At 47.7% G+C, this 25134-nt stretch overlaps 1 protein-coding gene across 3 annotated transcripts in view; it reads right to left on the bottom strand.

Annotated features, from left to right (window-relative positions):
• SREK1 (splicing regulatory glutamic acid and lysine rich protein 1) overlaps positions 1-25134 on the bottom strand; it is a 423414-nt gene that overhangs the window by 25471 nt on the left and 372809 nt on the right. For all 3 annotated transcript variants that reach the window (XM_069222929.1, XM_069222949.1, XM_069222938.1), the window contains one exon: positions 18166-18310. In XM_069222929.1, coding sequence (XP_069079030.1) covers positions 18166-18310 — 145 coding nt within the window. The remainder of the gene's footprint in view (positions 1-18165; positions 18311-25134) is intronic.

The following is a 25134-nucleotide window of genomic DNA, read 5'->3' as shown; positions in this document are numbered from 1 at the left end:
TACTAGGCTGTACTGAAAGAATATTAATCAACCAACGCTGGGCAGTGGTCAAATAACATTAAGAAAACAAAGCCTAGCAGCTACCTTTTATTAAAGTTTTAACAGTGGAGCAAATATTCCAGGATGCAGAAGAGGACAGCACTGGAATAAAGCCAAAACAATTTTCAGCGACATGTGAGGAGGTATACACGAGGTCGAACACTTACGCTCATCCTAAAAAAATACATATCCACTGTATGGAAAAGTACTAGTACATTTATGGAAGATTCAACGTTGAGAAAAAACCCGACTCCTGCCACTGCTGGCCATTTATGATTTACATAGGCAAGGAAGGCAGAAATGTACAGATGTTAATGAGGACAAATTGCTGGCAATACTCACCTGTAGTAAGCTAGCTCTGTATATACTATATCAAAATGAGATATAGTGTGCACAGAGTCCAGGGGTTCCCCAAGAGGCTTGACAAAGGCAATAACAGATAATACGAATGCTCTATTTGTGGTAGTGTGGTCAAGCAGTTAGGTTTATCAGAGGGTAGTATTAAGCATGTGCTGTACACACACAAGCAATAAGTGAGAACACACACTCAATGACTTACCTTCAGGCCAATAGGTTTTTATATAGAAAAATATTCTTTTGGTCATTTATTTTTAGGTTCACACGATTCATTTACTAGGTAAGTACATTAATTAAAAGGTACTGTGCATAGTAATAGTTGAGACTTTAAATAGATTCAATATTGTACACAGTTTTCATTAAAACGGCATAAAGCTATTTTAAAAGTGTACAATGCAATTTTCAAAAGTTCCTGGGGGAGGTAAGTACAGTACAGTTTCAGAGGTAACTACCACACTTACAGGTTCAATCTCCGGGGCATAGGTAGTCCATGTAGGAAGTTGGCTCTGTTTGCACTATTTCAAAGTAAGGAATAGTATGCACAGAGTCCAAGGGTTCCCCTTAGAGGTAAGATAGTGGCAAAAAGAGATAATATTAATGCTCTATTTTGTGGTAGAGTGGTCGAGCAGTAGGCTTATCAAAGGAGTAGTGTTAAGCATTTGTTGTACATACACAAGCAATAAATGAGGAACACACACTCGAAGACAATTCCAGGCCAATAGGTTTTTGTATAGAAAATGAAAATGTCACTTACCCAGTGTACATCTGTTCGTGGCATTAGTCGCTGCAGATTCACATGCTGTGCATAGTCCGCCGTCTGGTGTTGGGTCGGAGTGTTACAAGTTGTTTTTCTTCGAAGAAGTCTTTTCGAGTCACGAGACCGAGGGACTCCTCCTCCTTTGTTTCCATTGCGCATGGGCGTCGACTCCATCTTAGATTGTTTTCCCCGCAGAGGGTGAGGTAGGAGTTGTGTATGTTAGTAATAGTGCCCATGCAATGGAATGAATAAGTATGTACAAAATAAAGGTTAAGGTAATATATTTACAAATGTACAAATGTTGGAGATTACTTCCAAACGGCTACAGGCTCCCGGGGAGGCGGGTGGGCGCATGTGAATCTGCAGCGACTAATGCCACGAACAGATGTACACTGGGTAAGTGACATTTTCAGTTTGGTGGCATGTGTAGCTGCAGATACACATGCTGTGCATAGACTAGTAAGCAGTTATCTCCCCAAAAGCGGTGGTTCAGCCTGTAGGAGTGGAAGTAGTTTGAAATAAAGTTCTTAGTACAGCTTGACCTACTGTGGCTTGTTGTGCAGATAGCACGTCTACACAGTAGTGCTTAGTAAATATGTGAGGCGTAGACCATGTTGCTGCCTTACATATTTCGTTCATCGGAATATTTCCTAGGAAGGCCATGGTAGCGCCTTTCTTTCTGGTTGAGTGTGCCTTTGGTGTAATAGGCAGCTCTCTCTTTGCTTTAAGGTAGCAGGTTTGGATGCACTTAACTATCCATCTGGCTATACCTTGTTTTGATATTGGGTTTCCTGTATGAGGTTTTTGAAATGCAATAAATAGTTGTTTTGTTTTCCTAATTAGTTTTGTTCTGTCAATGTAGTACATTAGTGCTCTTTTGATGTCTAATGTATGTAGTGCCCTTTCAGCTATTGAGTCTGGCTGTGGAAAGAACACTGGTAGTTCTACTGTTTGATTTAAGTGGAACAGTGAGATAACTTTTGGTAAGAATTTTGGATTGGTTCGTAGAACTACCTTATTTTTGTGTATTTGAATAAATGGTTCCTGTATAGTAAACGCCTGAATTTCACTTACTCTTCTTAAAGATGTAATGGCAATGAGAAATGCAACTTTCCACGTTAGGTATTGTATTTCGCAAGAATGCATGGGTTCGAAAGGTGGACCCATGAGTCTTGTTAAGACAATGTTGAGGTTCCATGAAGGAACAGGTGGTGTTCTTGGTGGTATAATTCTTTTTAGGCCTTCCATAAATGCTTTAATGACAGGTATTCTAAACAGTGAAGTTGAATGAGTAATCTGCAGGTATGCAGATATTGCTGCGAGATGTATTTTTATGGAAGAGAAGGCCAGATTTGATTTCTGCAAATGTAGTAAGTATCCTACTATATCTGTTGGAGATGCATGTTATGGTTGAACTTGATTATTATGGCAGTAGCAAACAAATCTTTTCCATTTACTTGCATAGCAGTGTCTAGTGGATGGCCTTCTAGCTTGTTTTATGACCTCCATACATTCTTGTGTGAGGTTTAAGTGTCCAAATTCTAGGATTTCAGGAGCCAAATTGCTAGATTCAGCGATGCTGGGTTTGGATGCCTGATCTGTTGTTTGTGCTGTGTTAACAGATCTGGTCTGTTGGGTAGTTTGACATGAGGCACTACTGACAGGTCTAGTAGTGTTGTATACCAAGGTTGTCTTGCCCATGTAGGTGCTATTAGTATGAGTTTGAGTTTGTTTTAAATCAATCTGTTTACTAGATATGGAAGAAGAGGGAGAGGGGGAAAAGCGTACGCAAATATCCCTGACCAATTCATCCATAGAGCATTGCCTTGAGACTGCTGGTGTGGGTACCTGGATGCGAAGTTTTGGCATTTTGCGTTCTCTTTTGTTGCAAATAGGTCTATTTGAGGTGTTTCCCAAATTTTGAAGTAAGATTTTAGAATTTGGAGGTGAATCTCCCATTCGTGTACTTGTTGGTGATCCCGAGAGAGATTGTCTGCTAGCTGGTTCTGGATCCCTGGAATAAACTGTGCTATTAGGCGAATGTGGTTGTGAATTGCCCACTGCCATATCCTTTGTGCTAGGAGACACAGCTGTGTCGAGTGTGTTCCCCCCCGTTTGTTTAGATAATACATTGTTGTCATGTTGTCTGTTTTGACAAGAATGTATTTGTGGATTATGATGGGTTGAAATGCTTTCAACGCTAGGAATACTGCTAACAATTCGAGGTGATTTATATGAAACCTTCTTTGATGTACGTCCCATTGTCCTTGGATGCTGTGTTGATTGAGGTGTGCTCCCCACCCTGTCATGGAAGCATCTGTAGTTATCACGTATTGTGGCACTGGGTCTTGGAAAGGCCGCCCTTTGTTTAAATTTATACTGTTCCACCATAGAAGCGAGATGTAAGTTTGGCGGTCTATCAACACCAGATCTAGAAGGTGACCCTGTGCATGTGACCATTGTGATGCTAGGCACTGTTGTAAGGGCCTCATGTGCAATCTTGCGTTTGGGACAATGGCTATGCATGAGGACATCATGCCTAGGAGTTTTAACACCATCTTTGCATGTATTTTTTGTGTTGGATACATGGCTTGTATGACTTTGTAAAAATTTCGAACCCTTTGTGGACTTGGAGTGGCTATCCCTTTTGTTGTGTTGATTGTCGCTCCCAAGTATTGCTGTGTTTGACACGGCAGAATGTGTGACTTTGTATAGTTGATGGAGAACCCTAGTTTGTAGAGGGTTTGTATGACATAATCTGTGTGGTGTGAACACTTTGTTAGGGAGTTGGTCTTGATTAGCCAATCGTCTAGGTAGGGGAACACGTGTATTTGCTGCCTTCTGATATGTGCAGCTACTACTGCTAGGCATTTTGTAAAGACTCTCGGTGCGGTTGTTATACCGAACGGCAACACTTTGAATTGGTAATGTATTCCCTTGAATACGAATCTTAGGTATTTCCTGTGCGAGGGATGTATCGGTATGTGGAAATACGCGTCTTTTAGATCTAAGGTTGTCATGTAGTCTTGTTGTCTCACCAGTGGTAATACGTCCTGTAGCGTGACCATGTGAAAGTGTTCCGATTTGATGTAGGTGTTTAGTGTTCTGAGATCTAAGATTGGTCTCAGTGTTTTGTCTTTTTTTGGTATTAGAAAGTACAGTGAGTAAACTCCTGTGTTCTTTTGTGGACCTGGTACTAACTCTATTGCGTCTTTTTGCAGTAATGCTTGAACTTCTAGTTCTAGAAGGTCTAAATGCTGTTTTGACATATTCTGTGTTTTTGGTGGGACGTTTGGAGGGTGTTGGAGAAATTCTATGCAATAACCATGCCGGATAATTGCTAAGACCCAAGTGTCTGTTGTTATCTCCTCCCAAAATTTGTAGAACTGGCTTAGTCTTCCCCCCACTGGTGTTGTGTGAAGGGGTTGAGTGACTTGTGAGTCACTGTTTGGTTGGTGGGGTCTTGGGACCCTGAAATTTTCCCCGGTTTCTAGGGAATTGTCCCCCTCTGTATTGGCCCCGAAAGCCTCCCCTTTGGTACTGTCCCTGGTAGGTAGACGGTGTTGTTTGTGAGGTACTAGCTTGTGTGGTTTGACCTCGAAACCCCCCTCTGAAGGTTGTTTTGCGAAACGTGCCAAAAGTGCCTCTGCCCTGCGGGGAATAGAGTGCGCCCATGGCCTTAGCTGTGTCAGTATCTTTTTTCAATTTTTCAATTGCCGTGTCCACTTCGGGTCCAAACAATTGTTGTTCATTGAACGGCATATTGAGCACTGCCTGTTGTATCTCGGGTTTGAAGCCGGATGTGCGCAACCATGCGTGCCTCCTTATGGTTACCGCGGTATTTATTGTTCTTGCAGCTGTATCCGCTGCATCCATAGAGGAACGTATTTGGTTGTTGGAGATATTTTGTCCCTCCTCAACCACTTGTTTTGCCCGTTTCTGGAATTCTTTGGGTAGATGCTCGATGAGATGCTGCATCTCGTCCCAATGGGCTCTGTCATATCGCGCTAGGAGCGCCTGCGAGTTAGCGATGCGCCACTGGTTTGCAGCTTGTACTGCAACCCTTTTCCCAGCTGCGTCGAACTTGCGGCTCTCCTTGTCTGGAGGTGGTGCGTCGCCTGATGTGTGCGAGTTGGCTCTTTTACGAGCTGCTCCTACGACAACTGAATCTGGTGGCAGTTGTGATGTGATAAAAGCAGGGCCCGTGGGCGGTGCTTTATATTTCTTCTCCACCCTTGGAGTTATTGCTCTGCTTTTGACAGGTTCTTTAAAGATCTGTTTAGCGTGCCTTAGCATTCCCGGGAGCATAGGGAGGCTTTGATAACTGCTATGGGTGGAGGAGAGGGTGTTGAAAAGGAAGTCATCCTCGACAGGCTCTGAGTGTAAAGACACGTTATGGAACTCTGCTGCCCTAGCTACCACCTGTGCATACGCTGTACTGTCTTCAGGTGGTGAGGGCTTAGTAGGGTATGACTCAGGGCTATTGTCTGATACTGGGGCGTCATAGAGATCCCACGCATCCTGGTCATCTTGGCTCATAGTGGTATGAGCTGGTGAATGTGACGGAGTCTGTGCCGGTGATGTATGAGTTACCGGTGGTGGAGAGGGTGGTGGAGTTACCTTCTTTACCACTTTTGCTTGTGGTGTCTTTTCTTGTGGTTGGAAATCGAGTTTCCTTTTCCTCCTGATTGGGGGAATAGTGCTGATCTTCCCTGTACCACTTTGTATGAAGATCCGCTTTTGGGTGTGGTCTACATCTGTGGTTTGTAAATCTTCCTCAAACCTGTGTTTGCGCATTTGGGAGGACAATGATTGTTCCTCTGAGTACGAACTGGCTGTCGGTTCGGTTGCTGGTCGTTTAGGCACCGAAATCGTGTCTTTTGTTGTTTTCGGCTCAGACGAGATTTTTCTCTTTTTCGGTGTTGAACTTTCTCGGCGGCGACCATCTTCGGTGCCGCTGTCTCTGTGCCGAGCAGCCTCGGTGGTGCTGTCTCGGTGTCGACTCTTTTCTGCAGCACTTTCTCGGTCCCGAGATTGCTGCGTGCCTGTGTCTCGACCCGAGTCGGAAGACCTCGGCACCAGTTCGCCTTTTTTCGGTGCCGATGGACGGTCACCTACTTTATGGGTTGAGCCATGGCCTGTTGGCAGTGGCGTCCCCTGGGCTTTGTCTGTTTTCCCGTGTGGTGCTTGCTTCGACGTCTTACTCACGGTTTCTTCGACGTCTAATTCTTCCGAGTCCGATTCATGGATGGAGAAGGCTTCTTCTTCTCCCTGTTCCTCGAACCCTCGTTGTCCTGTCGGCGGGGACGCCATCTGCAACCGTCTGGCTCTTCGGTCACGGAGCGTCTTTCTCGACCGAAATGCTCGACAGGCCTCACACGTTTCTTCCTTGTGCTCGGGTGACAGGCACAAGTTACAGACCAAATGCTGGTCTGTATAGGGATATTTACTGTGGCATTTAGGACAGAATCGGAACGGGGTCCGTTCCATCAGTGTCAATGTTGCACGCGGTCGGGCCGACCAGGCCCCGACGGGGGATCGAAATTACCCCGAAGGGCTACCGGAGCTCTTCAGGATTCGGTGTCGATTCTAATCTAACCCGATACCGAACGAAACAATACCGACATAGTTTTCCGAAGTTATGACTATCTTTACGTCCCGAAACACGGAGCGAAAAGGAACACGTCCGAACCCGATGGCGGAAAAAAACCAATCTAAGATGGAGTCGACGCCCATGCGCAATGGAAACAAAGGAGGAGGAGTCCCTCGGTCTCGTGACTCGAAAAGACTTCTTTGAAGAAAAACAACTTGTAACACTCCGACCCAACACCAGACGGCGGACTATGCACAGCATGTGTATCTGCAGCTACACATGCCACCGAACATATATTTTCTTAGTTTATTTTAAGAACCACAGGTTCAATATTTACATGTAATACTTTAAATGAAAGGTATTGCAGGTAGGTACTTTAGGAACTTTGAATTAGCAAAATAGCATATACACTGTAAGGAAATGCCTCTTGGCATGGTTACCCCCTGACTTTTTGCCTTTGCTGATGCTATGTTTTGAATTGAAAGTGTGCTGAGGCTTGCTAACCAGGCCCCAGCACCAGTGTTCTTTCCCTAACCTGTACTTTTGTATCCACAATTGGCACACCCTGGCATCCAGGTAAGTCCCTTGTAACTGGTACCTCTGGTACCAAGGGCCCTGATGCCAGGGAAGGTCTCTAAGGGCTGCAGCATGTCTTATGCCACCCTGGAGACCCCTCACTCAGCACAGACACACTGCTTGCCAGCTTGTGTGTGCTGGTGAGAACAAAATGAGTAAGTCGACATGGCACTCCCCTCAGGGTGCCATGCCAGCCTCTCACTGCCTATGCAGTATAGGTAAGACACCCCTCTAGCAGGCCTTACAGCCCTAAGGCAGGGTGCACTATACCATAGGTGAGGGCACCAGTGCATGAGCACTGTGCCCCTACAGTGTCTAAGCCAAACCTTAGACATTGTAAGTGCAGGGTAGCCATAAGAGTATATGGTCTGGGAGTTTGTCAAACACGAACTCCACAGCACCATAATGGCTACACTGAAAACTGGGAAGTTTGGTATCAAACTTCTCAGCACAATAAATGCACACTGATGCCAGTGTACATTTTATTGTGAAATACACCCCACAGGGCAACTTGGAGGTGCCCCCTGAAACCTTAACCGACTATCTGTATAGGCTGACTGGTTCCAGCAGCCTGCCACACTAGAGACATGTTGCTGGCCCCATGGGGAGAGTGCCTTTGTCACTCTGAGGCCAGTAACAAAGCCTGCACTGGGTGGAGATGCTAACACCTCCCCCAGGCAGGAGCTGTCACACCTGGCGGTGAGCCTCAAAGGCTCACCCCTTTGTTCCAGCACCGCAGGACACTCCAGCTAGTGGAGTTGCCCGCCCCCTCCAGCCACGGCCCCCACTTTTGGCGGCAAGGTCGGAGAAAATAATGAGAATAACAAGGAGGAGTCACTGGCCAGTCAGGACAGCCCCTAAGGTGTCCTGAGCTGAAGTGACTCTAACTTTTAGAAATCCTCCATCTTTCAGATGGAGGATTCCCCCAATAGGATTAGGGATGTGCCCCCCTCCCCTTGGGAGGAGGCACAAAGAGGGTGTACTCACCCTCAGGGCTAGTAGCCATTGGCTACTAACCCCCCAGACCTGAACACGCCCTTAAATTTAGTATTTAAGGGCTTCCCTGAACCTAAAACTTTAGATTCCTAAAACTACAAGAAGAAGAGGACTGCTGAGCTGAAAAACCCCTGCAGAAGAAGAACAGAAGACACCAACTGCTTTGGCCCCAGTCCTACCGGCCTGTCTCCTGCCTTCCAAAGAAACCTGCTCCAGCAACGCTTTCCAAGGGACCAGCGACCTCTGAATCCTCTGAGGACTACCCTGCTTCAAGAAAGACAAGAAACTTCTGAGGACAGCGGCACTGCTCCAAAAGAACTGCAACTTTGTTACAGAGGAGCAGATTTAAAGACCCCTGCAAATCCCCGCAAGAAGCGTGAGACTTGCAACACTGCACCCGGCGACCCAGACTCGACTGGTGGAGAACCAACACCTCAGTGAGGACCCTCCGGCGACTCCGAGACCGTGAGTAACCAAAGTTGTCCCCCCTGAGCCCCCACAGCGACGCCTGCAGAGGGAATCCCGAGGCTCCCCCTGACCGCGACTGCCTGAACCTTAAGTCCCGACGGCTGGAAAAGACCCTGCACCCGCAGCCCCCAGCACCTGAAGGAACGGAACTTCTGTGCAGGAGTGACCGCCAGGAGGCCCTCTCCCTTGCCCAGGTGGTGGCTACCCCGAGGAGCCCCCCCCCTTGCCTGCCTGCACCGCTGAAGAGACCCCTTGGTCTCCCATTGAAATCAACAGAGAACCCGACGCTTGTTTGCACACTGCACCCGGCCGCCCCTGCGCTGCTGAGGGTGTACTTTCTGTGTGGACTTGTGTCCCCCCCCCGGTGCCCTACAAAACCCCCCTGGTCTGCCCTCCGAAGACGCGGGTACTTACCTGCTGGCAGACTGGAACCGGGGCACCCCCTTCTCTCCATTGAAGCCTATGTGTTTTGGGCACCTCTTTGATCTCTGCACCTGACAGGCCCTGAGCTGCTGGTGTGGTAACTTTGGGGTTGCTCTGAACCCCCAACGGTGGGCTACCTTGGACCCAAAACTGAGACCTGTAAGTGACTTACTTACCTGTTGAAAATAACAATACTTTACCTCCCCCAGGAACTGTGAAAATTGCAGTGTGTCCACTTTTAAAACAGCTATTTGTGTTTTATGTAAAAAGTATAAATGCTACTGTAATTATTCAAAGTTCCTAAAGTACTTACCTGCAATACCTTTCAAATAAGATATTACATGTAGAATTTGAACCTGTGGTTCCTAAAATAAACTAAGAAAAGATATTTTTCTATAACAAAACCTATTGGCCTGGAATTGTCGCTGAGTGTGTGTTCCTCATTTATTGCCTGTGTGTATGTACAACAAATGCTTAACACTACTCCTTTGATAAGCCTACTGCTCGACCACACTGCCACAAAATAGAGCATTAGTATTATCTTTTTTTGCCACTATCTTACCTCTAAGGGGAACCCTTGGACTCTGTGCATACTATTCCTTACTTTGAAATAGTGCATACAGAGCCAACTTCCTACATACACTTTTCACATAAATCACATATAGCTATTTTAAAACTAGACAGTGCAATTTTCAACAGTTCCCAGGGGGAGTAAGAGTTTGTTTTTGCAGGTAAGTAAAGCACCTACGGGGTTCATGTTTGGGTCCAAGGTAGCCCACCGTTGGGGGTTCAGAGCAACCCCAAAGTTACCACACCAGCAGCTCAGGGCCGGTCAGGTACAGAGGTCAAAAGTGGTGCCCAAAACGCATAGGCTTCAATGGAGAAGGGGGTGCCCTGGTTCCAGTCTGCCAGCAGGTAAGTACCCGCGTCTTCCGAGGGCACACCAGGGGGGTTTTGGAGGGCAGACCATGGGGGTTTTGTAGGGCCCCGGGGGGGACACAAGTCCACACAGAAAGTACACCCTCAGCAGCACGGGGCGGCCAGGTGCAGTGTGTAAACAAGCGTTGGGTTTGTAATAGGAATCAATGGGAGACCAAGGGGTCTCTTCAGCGATGCAGGCAGGAAAGGGGGGACTCCTCGGGGTAGCCACCACCTGGGCAAGGGAGAGGGCCTCCTGGGGTCACTCCTGCACTGGAGTTCGGATCCTTCAGGTCCTGGGGGCTGCGGGTGCAGAGTCTACCAGGCGTCGGGATCTGAGGAGCAGGCAGTCGCAGTCAGCGGGAGCCTCGGGATTCCCTCTGCAGGCGTCGCTGTGAGGTCTCAGGGGGGGCAACTCTGGCTACTTACGGTCTCGCAGTCGCCGGGGAGTCCTCCCTGAAGTAATTGTTCTCCACAAGTCGAGCCGGGGGCGTCGGGTGCAGAGTGCCAAGTCTCACGCTTCCGGCGAGAAACACAAGTTGTTTTAAAGTTGCTCCTTTGTTACAAAGTTGCAGTCTTGGGTGAACAGAGCAGCTGTCCTCTGGAGTTCTTGGTCCTTCTAGAGCAGGGCAGTCCTCTGAGGATTCAGAGGTCGCTGGTCCCTGGGGAGAGCGTCGCTGGAGCAGTGTCTTTAGAAGTGGGGAGACAGGCCGGTAGAGCTGGGGCCAAAGCAGTTGGTGTCTCCGTCTTCTCTGCAGGGTTTTTCAGCTTAGCAGTCCTCTTCTTCTTAGGTTGCAGTAATCTGAGTTCCTAGGTTCTGGGGAGCCCCTAAATACTGAATTTAGGGGGGTGTTTAGGTCTGGGGGGGTTAGTAGCCAATGGGCATTAGCCCTGAGGGTGGCTACACCCTCATTGTGTCTCCTTCCTGAAGGGAGAGGGGCACATCCCTAATCCTATTGGGGGAATCCTCCATCTGCAAGATGGAGGATTTCTAAAAGTCAGAGTCACCTCAGGACACCTTAGGGGCTGTCCTGACTGGCCAGTGACTCCTCCTTGTTTTTCTCATTCTCTCTCCTGGACTTGCCGCCAAAAGTGGGGGCTCTGTCCAGGGGGCGGGCATCTCCACTAGCTGGAGTGCCCTGGGGCATTGTAACATGAAGCCTGAGCCTTTGAGGCTCACTGCTAGGTGTTACAGTTCCTGCAGAGGGGAGGTGTGAAGCACCTTCAACCAGAGCAGGCTTTTGTTTCTGTCCTCAGAGAGCACAAAGGCCCTCACCACATGGGGTCAGAAACTCGTCTCTCAGCAGCAGGCTGGAACAGACCAGTCAGTCCTGTACTGAACAATTGGGTAAAATACAGGGGGCATCTCTAAGGTGCCCTCTGTGTGCATTTTTAATAAATCCAACACTGGCATCAGTGTGGGTTTATTATTCTGAGAAGTTTGATACCAAACTTTCCAGTATTCAGTGTAGCCATTATGGAGCTGTGGAGTCCGTTTCTGACAGACTCACAGACCATATACTCTTATGGCTACCCTGCACTTACAATGTCTAAGGTTTTGCTTAGACACTGTAGGGGCATAGTGCTCATGCACCTATGCCCTCACCTGTGGTATAGTGCAGCCTGCCTTAGGGCTGTAAGGCCTGCTGGAGGGGTGACTTACCTATGCCACAGGCAGTGTGAGGTTGGCATGGCACCCTGAGGGGAGAGCCATGTCGACTTAGTCCTTTTTCCCCCACCAGCACACACAAGCTGGCAAGCAGTGTGTCTGTGCTGAGTGAGGGGTCGCTACGGTGGCTTAAGACATGCTGCAGCCCTTAGAGACCTTCAGGGCCCTTGGTACCAGGGGTACCAGTTACAAGGGACTTACCTGGGTGCCAGGGTTGTGCCAATTGTGGAGACAATGGTACATTTTAGATGAAAGAACACTGGTGCTGGGGCCTGGTTAGCAGGGTCCCAGCACACTTCTCAGTCAAGTCAGCATCCGTATCAGTATCAGGCAAAAAGTGGGGGGGTAACTGCAACAGGGAGCCATTTCTTTACACAAGCCCCCCCCCGAGCCCACAGGCCAGGAGACTCAGCCAAAGCTGGGAGAGTCTTTCTAGTCTGTCAGACGAGGAAGAGTAGAGGAAATAGGCTGGTTTGTTGCAGGGCCTACTCTGCCTTACATCCTCCTGTTCAGGTCATTCCCTCTGGGGAACTGACCCACTTCCACAGTGATAGGACCTAGTCTGAATTGCCTTTTGTCTGTGCTTTTTATGTCTTCACCCATTCTCTCTATTTTGGGGTTAGAGGTATCCACCTCTGCCAATCTTATCTTAGCCAGGGTCACCCCTAGCTTACCCAAAGAGGTTACCCAGAGCTGGAGTAACCCCGCCATGACCAACAGGGTAAGGGGGCCTAACTTTCTATTTGGCATGGGGTCAGACCACCATGCCAAGGATAGTGCAGCCATAAAGGCTAACACCCAGCAGAGGCCACTGACAGCTGTCAGTGCCCAGAACCACACCTTTAGCTCTTCACCTGCAAGGAAAGGAACTAAGTTACAGGCTTCTTTGGGTTCAGGGTGCCTGTCTGCTGTGTAAGAGTGGGGGGTTAAAACATCTTGTAGTAAACACCCTTCTTCCACTCTTTCTTCTGTTAACTGAGGAGCCACCCACTCAGGCTTAACATTTGCTGACTAGCCAGGACTTCTTGTGGGTCAGGTTGGACTTTACCAGAGCCACTCTTGGAGTTCTCCCCTACTGGAGCAGAATCTCATTGGCTAGCTGGAATCTTGGCTAAAGGTTGTCCACCCTTCCTACACTGTTTTCTTTTCTTTCTTCTGGGGCCTGCTTGCAGTTACTGCAGGGGCAGGACCTCTAGAATCCTTGGGAGAGGACTGGCACTGGACCATTTCCTCTCTTGGGCTCTGACTAACCTCTGGGTAGTCATTTCCAAGGAGACAATCAAGGGGGAGGTCTGTACTGACTACCACCCTTCTCCAGCTAAAAGTCCCACCCACTTCTATGGGCACAAAAGTCACAGGCCTATCAGTGACCCTGTCTGGGCTAACTCTTACTCTGGCAGTCTCACCTGGGATGTACTGGTTGGAGAACACCAGCCTGTCATGCACAATAGTGTGACTGGCACAAGTGGTTCTCAGGGCAGTGGCTGGGATTCCATTCACCAGTAGGTGGTGGAAGTGTCTACATCCCTCTGGAATCTCCAACTCATCTGTTGGGCCCTTCTTCCAGTTGAAGGCTACGAAGACCTCCTCATCTGAGGAGTCATCCCCAATGGCTACACTGGTTACCCCTGGGATTTTGCTAGGGGGTTTGTTTTTGGGACAAGAAGTGTCCTTGGTGTGGTGCCCTGTCTGTCTACAGTTATGGCACCATGCCTTAGTGTCATCTCAGTTCTTACCATGGTACCCACCGTTGTTTTGGGTTGTGTCTTGGGGCCCACCCACCTGGTCTGGTTTTTGGGGGCCTACAGAGGACTCTTTTTCTTTATTTCTAGTGTCACCCACTTTCTCATGGGGAGGCTTTGTAACCCCTTTCTTTTGGTCACCCCCAGTGGAAGTTTTGGTTACCCTAGTCTTGACCCAGTGGTCTGCCTTCTTTCCCAATTCTTGGGGAGAAATTGGACCTAGGTCTACCAGATACTGATGCAACTTTTCATTGAAGCAGTTACTTAAAATGTGTTCTTTCATAAACAAATTATAAAGCCCAACTAAGTCATGCACTTCATTTCCAGTTACCCAACCATCCAGTGTTTTCACTGAGTAGCCCACAAAATCAACCCAGGTCTAGCTCGCGGATTTTTGAGCCCCCCTGAACCTAATTCTATACTCCTCAGTGGAGAATCCAAAGCCCTCAATCAGGGTAGCCTTCATGAGGTCATAGGATTCTGCATCTTTTCCAGAGAGTGTGAGGAGTCTATCCCTACACTTTCCAGTGAACATTTCCCAAAGGAGAGCACCCCAGTGAGATCTGTTTACTCTTATGGTTGCACAAGCCCTCTCAAAAGCTGTGAACCATTTGGTGATGTCATCACCATCTTCATATTTTGTTACAATCCCTTTGGGGATTTTTAGGATGTCAGTATTCTCTCTGACCCTATTTAAGTTGCTGTCACCATTGATGGGACCAAAACCCAACTCTTGTCTTTCCCTTTCTATGGCTAGGAGCTGTCTCTCTAAAGCCAATCTTTTGGCCATCCTGGCTAGCAGGAGGTCATCTTCACTGAGGCTATCCTCAGTGATTCCAGAGGTGCTGGACCCTCCTGTGAGGGAAGCAGCATCTCTGACTATCACAGTTGGAGTCAGGGTTTGAGGGACCCTGTTCTCCCTAACTCGGACTGGGGGGGGGGGGGGGGGAATTCTCCTCCAAGTCACTAGCTTCATCCTCTGGGAGGTCATCCTCAGAGGGGTTGGCTTTGTCAAACTCTGCCAGCAGCTCCTGGAGCTGTGCTTTGGAAGGGCTTATGCCAACTTGTATTTTCTTTATTTTGCAGAGAGACCTTAGCTCCCTCATTTTAAGATGGAAGTAAGGTGTGATGTCGAGTTCCTTCACACTCTCTTCTGCATTCGACATTATGTTTCTAAAAGTTGGAATATATTTTAAGAATCTAAAACTATCTATAGAACTTAATTCAAACTTTCATAAAACTTTTAAAATCTCAAGAAATGCTAACAGGGCCTAACACAAGGCCCTAGCAGGACTTTTAAAAATTTAGAAAAATAGCTCAAATTACAAAAATCAGTTTCTAATGACAATTTTTGGAATTTAGTCGTGTGATCAGGTATTGGCTGAGTAGTACAGCAAATGCAAAGTCTTGTACCCCACAGCTGATCCACCAATGTAGGAAGTTGGCTCTGTATGCACTATTTCAAAGTAAGGAATAGTATGCACAGAGTCCAAGGGTTCCCCTTAGAGGTAAGATAGTGGCAAAAAGAGATAATACTAATGCTCTATTTTGTGGTAGTGTGGTCGAGCAGTAGGCTTATCAAAGGAGTAGTGTTAAGCATTTGTTGTACATACACAAGCAATAAATGAGGAACACACACTCAAAGACAATTCCAGGCCAATAGGTTTTTGTATAGAAAATGAAAATGTCACTTACCCAGTGTACATCTGTTCATGGCATCAGTCGCTGAAGATTCACATGTTGTGCATAGCCCGCCATCTGGTGTTGGGTCGGAGTGTTACCAGTTGTTTTTCTTCGAAGAAGTCTTTCGAGTCACGGGACCGAGGGACTCCTCCTCTTTGTCTCCATTGCGCATGGGCGTCGACTCCATTTTCTTAGTTTATTTTAAGAACCACAGGTTCAAGATTTACATGTAATACTTTAAATGAAAGGTATTGCAGGTAGGTACTTTAGGAACTTTGAATTAGCAAAATAGCATATACACTTTTCACATAAATCACATATAGCTATTTTAAAACTAGACACAGTGCAATTTTCAACAGTTCCCAGGGGGAGTAAGAGTTTGTTAGTTTTTTCATGTAAGTAAACCACCTACGGGGTTCAAGTTTGGGTCCAAGGTAGCCCACCGTTGGGGGTTCAGAGCAACCCCAAAGTTACCACACCAGCAGCTCAGGGCCGGTCAGGTGCAGAGGTCAAAGTGGTGCCCAAAACGCATAGGCTTCAATGGAGAAGGGGGTGCCCCGGTTCCAGTCTGCCAGCCTGCAAGTACCCGCGTCTTAAGAGGGCAGACCAGGGGGGGTTTTGTAGGGCACCGGCAGGGGGGACACAAGTCCACACAGAAAGTACACCCTCAGCGGCACGGGGGCGGACGGGTGCAGTGTGTAAACAACGTCGGGTTTGTAATAGGAATCAATGGGAGACCAAGGGGTCTCTTCAGCGATGTAGGCAGGAAAGGGGGGGGGCTCCTCGGGGTAGCCACCACCTGGCAAGGGAGAGGGCCTCCTGGGGGTCACTCCTGCACTGGAGTTCGGATCCTTCAGGTCCTGGGGGCTGCGGGTGCAGAGTCTTTACCAGACGTCGGGATCTGAGGAGCAGGCAGTCGCGGTCAGGGGGAGCCTCGGGATTCCCTCTGCAGGCGTCGCTGTGGGGGTTCAGGGTGGGCAGCTCTGGCTACTCACGGTCTCGCAGTCGCCGGGGAGTCCTCCCTGAAGTAATTATTCTCAACAAGTCAAGCCGGGGGCGTCGGGTGCAGAGTGTCAAGTCTCACGCTTCCGGTGAGAAACGCAAGTTGTTTTAAAGTTGCTCCTTTGTTACAAAGTTGCAGTCTTGGGTGAACAGAGCAGCTGTCCTCGGGAGTTCTTGGTCCTTCTAGAGCAGGGCAGTCCTCTGAGGATTCAGAGGTCGCTGGTCCCTCCGGAGAGCGTCGCTGGAGCAGTGTCTTTAGAAGTGGGGAGACAGGCCGGTAGAGCTGGGGCCAAAGCAGTTGGTGTCTCCGTCTTCTCTGCAGGGTTTTTCAGCTTAGCAGTCCTCTTCTTCTTAGGTTGCAGGAATCTGAGTTTCTAGGTTCTGGGGAGCCCTTAGATACTAAATTTAGGGGTGTGTTTAGGTCTGGGGGGTTAGTAGCCAATGGCTACTAGCCCTGAGGGTGGCTACACCCTCTTTGTGCCTCCTTCCTGAAGGGAGATGGGCACATCCCTAATCCTATTGGGGGAATCCTCCATCTGCAAGATGGAGGATTTCTAAAAGTCAGAGTCACCTCAGCTCAGGACACCTTAGGGGCTGTCCTGACTGGCCAGTGACTCCTCCTTGTTTTTCTCATTATCTCTCCTGGACTTGCCGCCAAAAGTGGGGGCTCTGTCCAGGGGGCGGACATCTCCACTAGCTGGAGTGCCCTGGGGCATTGTAACACGAAGCCTGAGCCTTTGAGGCTCACTGCTAGGTGTTACAGTTTCTGCAGGGGAGAGGTGTGAAGCACCTCCACCCAGAGCAGGCTTTTGTTTCTGTCCTCAGAGAGCACAAAGGCCCTCGCCACATGGGGTCAGAAACTCATCTCTCAGCAGCAGGCTGGCACAGACCAGTCAGTCCTGTACTGAACAATTGGGTAAAATACAGGGGGCATATCTAAGATGCCCTCTGTGTGCATTTTTTTATAAATCCAACACTGGCATCAGTGTGGGTTTACTGTGCTGAGAAGTTTGAAACCAAACTTCTCAGTATTCAGGGTAGCCATAATGGAACCGTGGAGTTCGTTTTTGACAAACTCCCAGACCATATACTCAGTATAGCTACCCTGCACTTACAATGTCTAAGAATTGACTGTAGGAGCATTGTGCTCATGCAGCTAACCCCTCATCTGTGGTATAGTAGACTCTGCCTTAGGGCTGTAAGACCTGCTAGAGGGGTGACTTACCTATGCCACAGGCAGTGGGTAGTGAGCATGGCACTCTGAGGGGAATGCCATGTTGACTTAGTCTTTTTCTCCCCACCAGCACACACAAGCTGGGAGGCAGTGTGCATGAGCTGAGTGAGGGGTCCCCAGGGTGGCATAATACATGCTGCAGCCCTTAAAGCCCTTCTCTGGCCTCAGGGCCCTCGATACCAAGGGTACCTTTTACAAGGGACATATCTGTGTGCCAGGGCTGTGTCTATTGTGGAGACAAAGGTACAGTTTTTAGGGAAAGAACACTGGTGCTGGGGCCTGGTTGGCAGGGTCCCAGCACACTTTCAAAGCCGGCATCAACGAAAGGCAAACAGTTAGGGGTTAACCATGCCAACAGTGGCATTTTCCTACATCACCTATCAAGCCCTTCCATCTCTTCATCCCCAAGAGGGAGAACTCTAACGAGCACCACTTGAAAAAACAGCATACAAATTGGATAGCCTTTATTGGGCACTTTCTCATAATACAGTCCCTCAAGGATTCCCAGCCCGACTAGAAAATGTCCAGTGCTGGAGAACTGAAAGATAACCCTGAGTAGCTACAGAAATTGCATATTTAGCAATGAAGGACCACCATACCTGTAATGATCAGCAATTTTTCCAAGTCCTTTTCAGATGGAGATCAACGGCTGGCTCTGCTATCAATGTCAGTGTGAAAATATAATACTAAAATATCAAAATTGCTTACCTTCAAAGCTGCATTTTTTTCACGGGCCTTCTCTTTTTCTGGGCTATGTTTTTTCTTTGAAGGTGTCCGGTCCCTTCGTTCCTTTTCTTTTAAATCTGTGCTTGGTTCACAATCTTTTTCTTTCCTTCTTTCTTTCTTACTCCTGCTGAAATTGTTCAAAAGAGGTACAGTTCTTAAATGTAAAAAAAGTATTAATAGAATCAATAGTTACCAAAAATGTTTTCTTAATCTTCTTTTACAAAGAACAGGTAAAGCAAGGGAACAATGCAGGCTACCAATGAACTGAGAAACCGATACAGAACAGGAAGCCACTGTGAGAAATTTTCTTAGAGTTCTGGGGCAATCCTTAGTTACTGGTGAAGTATTTTGGTGGTGCATTCCTATTTACCACTGGAATCCCATGGGCACAAACACCACTGACCTCTAACTGGATAAGAAAAAGTTACTCACCTGTAATCCTAGTTCTTTTCCAGGGGAAGCTTCTTCAAAGTCATAAGCACTGAACAGTTCCACCCACGTATGGGGAACCTGGAGCATTCTTAAAAAATGTTCATATATGTAAAATAAACTTTGTTCGTAGTACTTTACATATATGATTGCAGCCTAAAGAAGGGCTAAAATAGCTAGATTCAAATGAATTTTTATTTTGATAAAGAAACCAATTACATAAGTGTCACAGATAAAAATGACCATATAAAAGCTTTCATAAGCCGTTTTTATTTTTTTAAAGACAAAGGAAAGCGAATATTAGACATTGCTAGCCAATTGGTTGCAATTCAAAGAATAGTAGAGAAAACTGGCACTGTGCTTTTAAGAACCTCACAGTACCCTCTTTATCCCATCATGCCTCACAGGTGACAGTTAGGGCTGTTAATTTTTCCAGCTCCTGATAAAAGGATTCTGGGTCACTGAGCCCTGCCTTTTTGGCCAAAACTGGAAGATCTTTCCAAAACCTTTCTTTTGGTAGTTATTTGACATCTTCAGCACCTAGAGTGCAAAAAGACATTTTTCTGATAGAAAGTAGTTAATTTTCATGTCAATAATGCCTTTACTTTTCTGAATTATCCTTCATTGGGAAGAAAAAGGCTCAGACAGATCATCCCTCTGTATTAGTTGAGTTTTGTAGTCCCAGTCAGACGTTTTCCAAGCGTTCTTAAAAGACAGAGAAAAGATCAAACTACATGGTCTCCAAGAAAGAAGGCAAGCCAGTACGGCCGGTTGATCAAAAGGTCTAGGGGAAGGTCAGTCTTCTTCCACAGTGTCCCCCTCTCGCTCCAAGGACTCTTGCAGAGGGAGATTCAGAGAGACCTCACCATCATTAGATTTTCCCAGTCAACCCCGAGAAGTAGGACGTTGAGACCAGAACAAGTTGGGGGTGTGGGAGGTTGGGGCGGGTGTTTGGGTGATGTCTGCTTGCTGTCTACAGAAATGCTGTCAAAAACGCAATGGAGTTACTACTCAACATAGAAGCATCCTCTGTGTTCGCTGCTGAAGCATACATCAGTCAAAGTCACCGTCAACAGTCCACCGGCCATCTACATTGAAGCAGGTATTGACGGTGAAACCAACGACGAAGCCACCATCTATGGAAAAACATCCAACATTTTAGCACACGTCACAGTCTTCACCAACAAATCACCACCTACAACTGAATCGAGACCTTGCTCTATATCAAGGGCAAGATCAAAATAAACTTTAAATATTTATCCATGCTGGCCTCAAACTTTAAAACATAGGCCTGAATGATGGGACTCCTTGGGTCTTTTACTACAGTGCTAAAGTTGTGTTTTTGTGTTCAAGTGAAAGGGATAGGGATAGGTGTCAGGCAGAAATTAGACAATGTAGTAAAAGTGCTATAAAATGTGCCCAACCTTTTCAAGGTTGAGCAACTTAACTGGCTACAGCCCCAGCTAATACATCTAATAAGTGTCAATCTATGAACCCATCCAATCCAATTGAGAATCCCACCCACAATGCAGTCACTGGTTTTGGCAGAGTGGTAAGCACACAGTGCCACAGAACCTTCATAATGTGACTGCAGAAAGACTATGCTGGAAGGGAAGGTCGTTATGCTTCAATCTGTGACTCTTAAGCTTTAATGGGAATAGGTTCTGGTGGCTTAGGTGATTAATTCACATGCCCAAACACTTGAGAGGCAATCTTCCTGTGCTTACTTTGCAGAAAGAGATTCTGCTTACTGGCCTGGGTCATTCACAAGACTAAGGACAAAAACAAAGAAAACCAGAAAGCGCTAGCACCTCTGGAGTCATGAAACTACTTTAAATGTTTTTCCAGAACTTCTGCGCAAAATGCCCCCTGCACATTACGGGAGCTGAGTTGCAGAGCTACAGTATGCATCTTGATCCACCCACTTACTAGGGCTGGGACTGCAACATTGCTAGGTTCAACTCCCAGGAAAGTAATAAGACTCTGTTGACCCACACCCACAGAGGACGACTGGCTCGTCCTTTTGGTGCAATAAGCTTGCAGTTCAGCATTAAACAAGAGAAACAGGCTTCATTCTACGTGTAAAGATGGCTTAGGCCCTTCATGTGCTGTCGAGAAGTTAGGCTCAACTCTATACAACAGTCTCCAGAGCAAAACAGTGGCTGGTCCTCGAAAGGTTGGCGAATCACGGGCAAATCTGAATCCAGCAGAAACAGCTGGTACAGCTTGGAAACCGATCGAAACAGTTTTGCAATCCTGTACTCTGACCTTCCCCTAAAGTCTCTCAAAGACCTTAGGAGGCCAGTCAAAATGACATTTTGTATGCAAGGTGGGTACTTCAAAGGGTACCAGGACAGCTAGTGAGGGTGGAAAGCCTGCACTCTCCTAATGACCCCCTTTCCCACTGATGAAATCCATGGTCTCAAGCGGACAGAGCAGCCTTACTAAAATACATAGGGATTTTATACTAATGGTAACACACAGCACAGGTTAGCACTGGTTGACTGTTCCACATCATACACTAGCTGTGACTTGGTGTAGGAAGCTGGCCATTTATGTGGTACGTAAATACCGTGTAAAATGTCCAGGGGGTCCCCATGAGTGGAGAGGGCTTGCTATGCAATCCCAAACTGCTTTATTGTGGGGTAGTGTGGTCGAGCAGCCTTATGCTTAACACAGAGGACTTGAAGACATCAACAAATACACACAAAAGTCAACAAATGAGACACATGATTCAAAAAGGAGATCCACACCAATGTATAACTATAACAAGTATCTTTAGGTATGTTTAGGCATCAGAGAAAAATCGTTCAGTTAAGCATGTTTTAAAATAGGAATTCTTTTTACATTAAAAAGTGGACACTGCAATTTCGGAGTTCTGTAATGTTATCCTATGGGAGGAAGAATAAGTGCTGCAAACAGGTAGAATTCAGTGACTTACAAGACCAATCTCCAGGAGTTAAGATGAGTACTGGGCACAGTCCAAGGCAGCACCAGCCGTAAACCCTCAGCGGCATGGGTGCAGAGTGCACAACAGCGTTGGGTGCCCAAAGCGTTCCAATGCCATCAGTCACTGCAAAAAGAGACTTCAGGTTCTGGCCAGGAGGCCAGTCAGGCTGAACAAACAGTGTGGCTCAGATCTCATGATGCTCAGGCGGGCACCTTTGGTCCTCTTCTCCAAAGCTCAGGGGCGACAGTTGAATGTGACTCTTCAGGTGACTGTTTGTCCTTACCAGAGCTGTCACGGTAGAGGGGGGCTGCATGTAGAGGCTGCAGGCTTCATTGGGGAGTCCAGAAGTGGTGAAACCACAATGGACTTTGTAGGAAGTTGGCTCTGTATGTGCTATTTCAAAGTAAGGAATAGCATGCACAGAGTCCAAGGGTTCCCCTTAGAGGTAAAATAGTGGTAAAAATAGATAATACTAATGCTCTCTTTTGTGGTAGTGTGGTCGAGCAGTAGGCTTATCCGAGGAGTAGTGTTAAGCATTTGTTGTACATACACCTAGACAATAAATGAGGTACACACACTCAGAGACAAATCCAGCCAATAGGTTTTGTTATAGAAAAATATCTTTTCTTAGTTTATTTTAAGAACCACAGGTTCAAATTTAACATGTAATATCTTGTTTGAAAGGTATTGCAGGTAAGTACATTAGGAACTTTGAATCATTTCAATTGCATGTATACTTTTCAAGTTATTCACAAATAGCTACTTTAAAAGTGGACACAGTGCAATTTTCACAGTTCCTGGGGGAGGTAAGTTTTTGTTAGTTTTACCAGGTAAGTAAGACACTTACAGGGTTCAGTTCTTGGTCCAAGGTAGCCCACCGTTGGGGGTTCAGAGCAACCCCAAAGTTACCACACCAGCAGCTCAGGGCCGGTCAGGTGCAGAGTTCAAAGTGGTGCCCAAAACGCATAGGCTTCAATGGAGAGAAGGGGGTGCCCCGGTTCCAGTCTGCCAGCAGGTAAGTACCCGCGTCTTCGGAGGGCAGACCAGGGGGGTTTTGTAGGGCACCGGGGGGGACACAAGCCCACACAGAAATTTCACCCTCAGCGGCGCGGGGGCGGCCGGGTGCAGTGTTAGAACAAGCGTCGGGTTCGCAATGTAAGTCAATGAGAGATCACGGGATCTCTTCAGCGCTGCAGGCAGGCAAGGGGGGGGCTTCCTCGGGGAAACCTCCACTTGGGCAAGGGAGAGGGACTCCTGGGGGTCACTTCTGCAGTGAAAGTCCGGTCCTTCAGGTTCTGGGGGCTGCGGGTGCAGGGTCTTTTCCAGGCGTCGGGACTTAGGTTTCAGAGAGTCGCGGTCAGGGGAAGCCTCGGGATTCCCTCTGCAGGCGGCGCTGTGGGGGCTCAGGGGGGACAGGTTTTGGTACTCACAGTCGTAGAGTAGTCCGGGGGTCCTCCCTGAGGTGTTGGTTCTCCACCAGCCGAGTCGGGGTCGCCGGGTGCAGTGTTGCAAGTCTCACGCTTCTTGCGGGGAGTTGCAGGGGTCTTTAAAGCTGCTCCTTGAAACAAAGTTGCAGTCTTTTTGGAGCAGGTCTGCTGTCCTCGGGAGTTTCTTGTCGTCGTCGAAGCAGGGCAGTCCTCAGAGGATTCAGAGGTCGCTGGTCCCTTTGGAAGGCGTCGCTGGAGCAGAGTTCTTTGGAAGGCAGGAGACAGGCCGGTGAGTTTCTGGAGCCAAGGCAGTTGTTGTCTTCTGGTCTTCCTCTGCAGGGGTTTTCAGCTAGGCAGTCCTTCTTGTTGTTGCAGGAATCTAATTTTCTAGGGTTCAGGGTAGCCCTTAAATACTAAATTTAAGGGCGTGTTTAGGTCTGGGGGGTTAGTAGCCAATAGCTACTAGCCCTGAGGGTGGGTACACCCTCTTTGTGCCTCCTCCCAAGGGGAGGGGGTCACAATCCTAACCCTATTGGGGGAATCCTCCATCTGCAAGATGGAGGATTTCTAAAAGTTAGAGTCACCTCAGCTCAGGACACCTTAGGGGCTGTCCTGACTGGCCAGTGACTCCTCCTTGTTATTCTCATTATTTTCTCCGGCCTTGCCGCCAAAAGTGGGGGCCGGGACGGAGTGGGTGGGCAACTCCACTAGCTGGAGTGTCCTGCGGTGCTGTGACAAAGGGGTGAGCCTTTGAGGCTCACCGCCAGGTGTTACAGCTCCTGCCTGGGGGAGGTGTTAGCATCTCCACCCAGTGCAGGCTTTGTTACTGGCCTCAGAGTGACAAAGGCACTCTCCCCATGTGGCCAGCAACAAGTCTCTAGTGTGGCAGGCTGCTGGAACTAGTCAGCCTACACAGATAGTCGGTTAAGTTTTAGGGGGCACCTCTAAGGTGCCCTCTGGGGTGTATTTTGCAATAAAATGTACACTGGCATCAGTGTGCATTTATTGTGCTGAGAAGTTTGATACCAAACTTCCCAGTTTTCAGTGTAGCCATTATGGTGCTGTGGAGTTTGTGTTTGACAAACTCCCAGACCATATACTCTTATGGCTACCCTGCACTTACAATGTCTAAGGTTTTGCTTAGACACTGTAGGGGTACAGTGCTCATGCACTGGTACCCTCACCTATGGTATAGTGCACCCTGCCTTGGGGCTGTAAGGCCTGCTAGAGGGGTGTCTTACCTATACTGCATAGGCAGTGAGAGGCTGGCATGCCACCCTGAGGGGAGTGCCATGTCGACTTACTCGTTTTGTCCTCACTAGCACACACAAGCTGGCAAGCAGTGTGTCTGTGCTGAGTGAGAGGTCTCCAGGGTGGCATAAGACATGCTGCAGCCCTTAGAGACCTTCCTTGGCATCAGGGCCCTTGGTACTAGAAGTACCAGTTACAAGGGACTTATCTGGATGCCAGGGTCTGCCAATTGTGGATACAAAAGTACAGGTTAGGGAAAGAACACTGGTGCTGGGGCCTGGTTAGCAGGCCTCAGCACACTTTCAATTGTAAACATAGCATCAGCAAAGGCAAAAAGTCAGGGGGCAACCATGCCAAGGAGGCATTTCCTTACAGACCAGTGGTCCACTTCAACTCGGTTTGGAGACCGCAGGTGTAGTGTTGACTTCAGGTGTTGGGGTTTGGCAGTTACAAAAGCTTCAGGGTCCCTTTTTTTGGAGTTTGCTGGAGAACACATCTGCTGTTCATGGGAAATCTTGAGTCATTTTTTAAGGCAGGCAGTCCTCCCAGGTTTCTGGAGTCACAGCTACAGCACGAGTCGAATTTTGTGAAGATGTTCGACAAGGAATGCAGACAGGCCAGCGGGGTTGGTACCAGGTCAGCTGCTTCTTTACTTCTCTTCTGCTTTCACGCTCTTCAGTGTTAGCTCTTCAGGATCTCCTTTTCTGGTGCCAGAGGCTCTCTTAAACACTGAATTTAGGGGTGTGAGGGGTTTGTATGTAGTAGTCAATGGACTACTGACTCATGGGGTCACTACACCCCCTTCTTGTGAGAAGTGGGCATACCCCTGTCCCAGAATTCCTAGGTATCATCACAAAGACTGCTACTTCAGAAAAATCGTGTTCACCTCGGTTT

Source organism: Pleurodeles waltl, chromosome 1_1 (assembly GCF_031143425.1).
Source record: "Pleurodeles waltl isolate 20211129_DDA chromosome 1_1, aPleWal1.hap1.20221129, whole genome shotgun sequence".
Lineage (NCBI taxonomy): Eukaryota > Metazoa > Chordata > Amphibia > Caudata > Salamandridae > Pleurodeles > Pleurodeles waltl.
The sequence above is the reverse complement of the archived record's forward strand: the minus strand, read 5'-3'. Positions and strand labels throughout refer to the sequence as shown.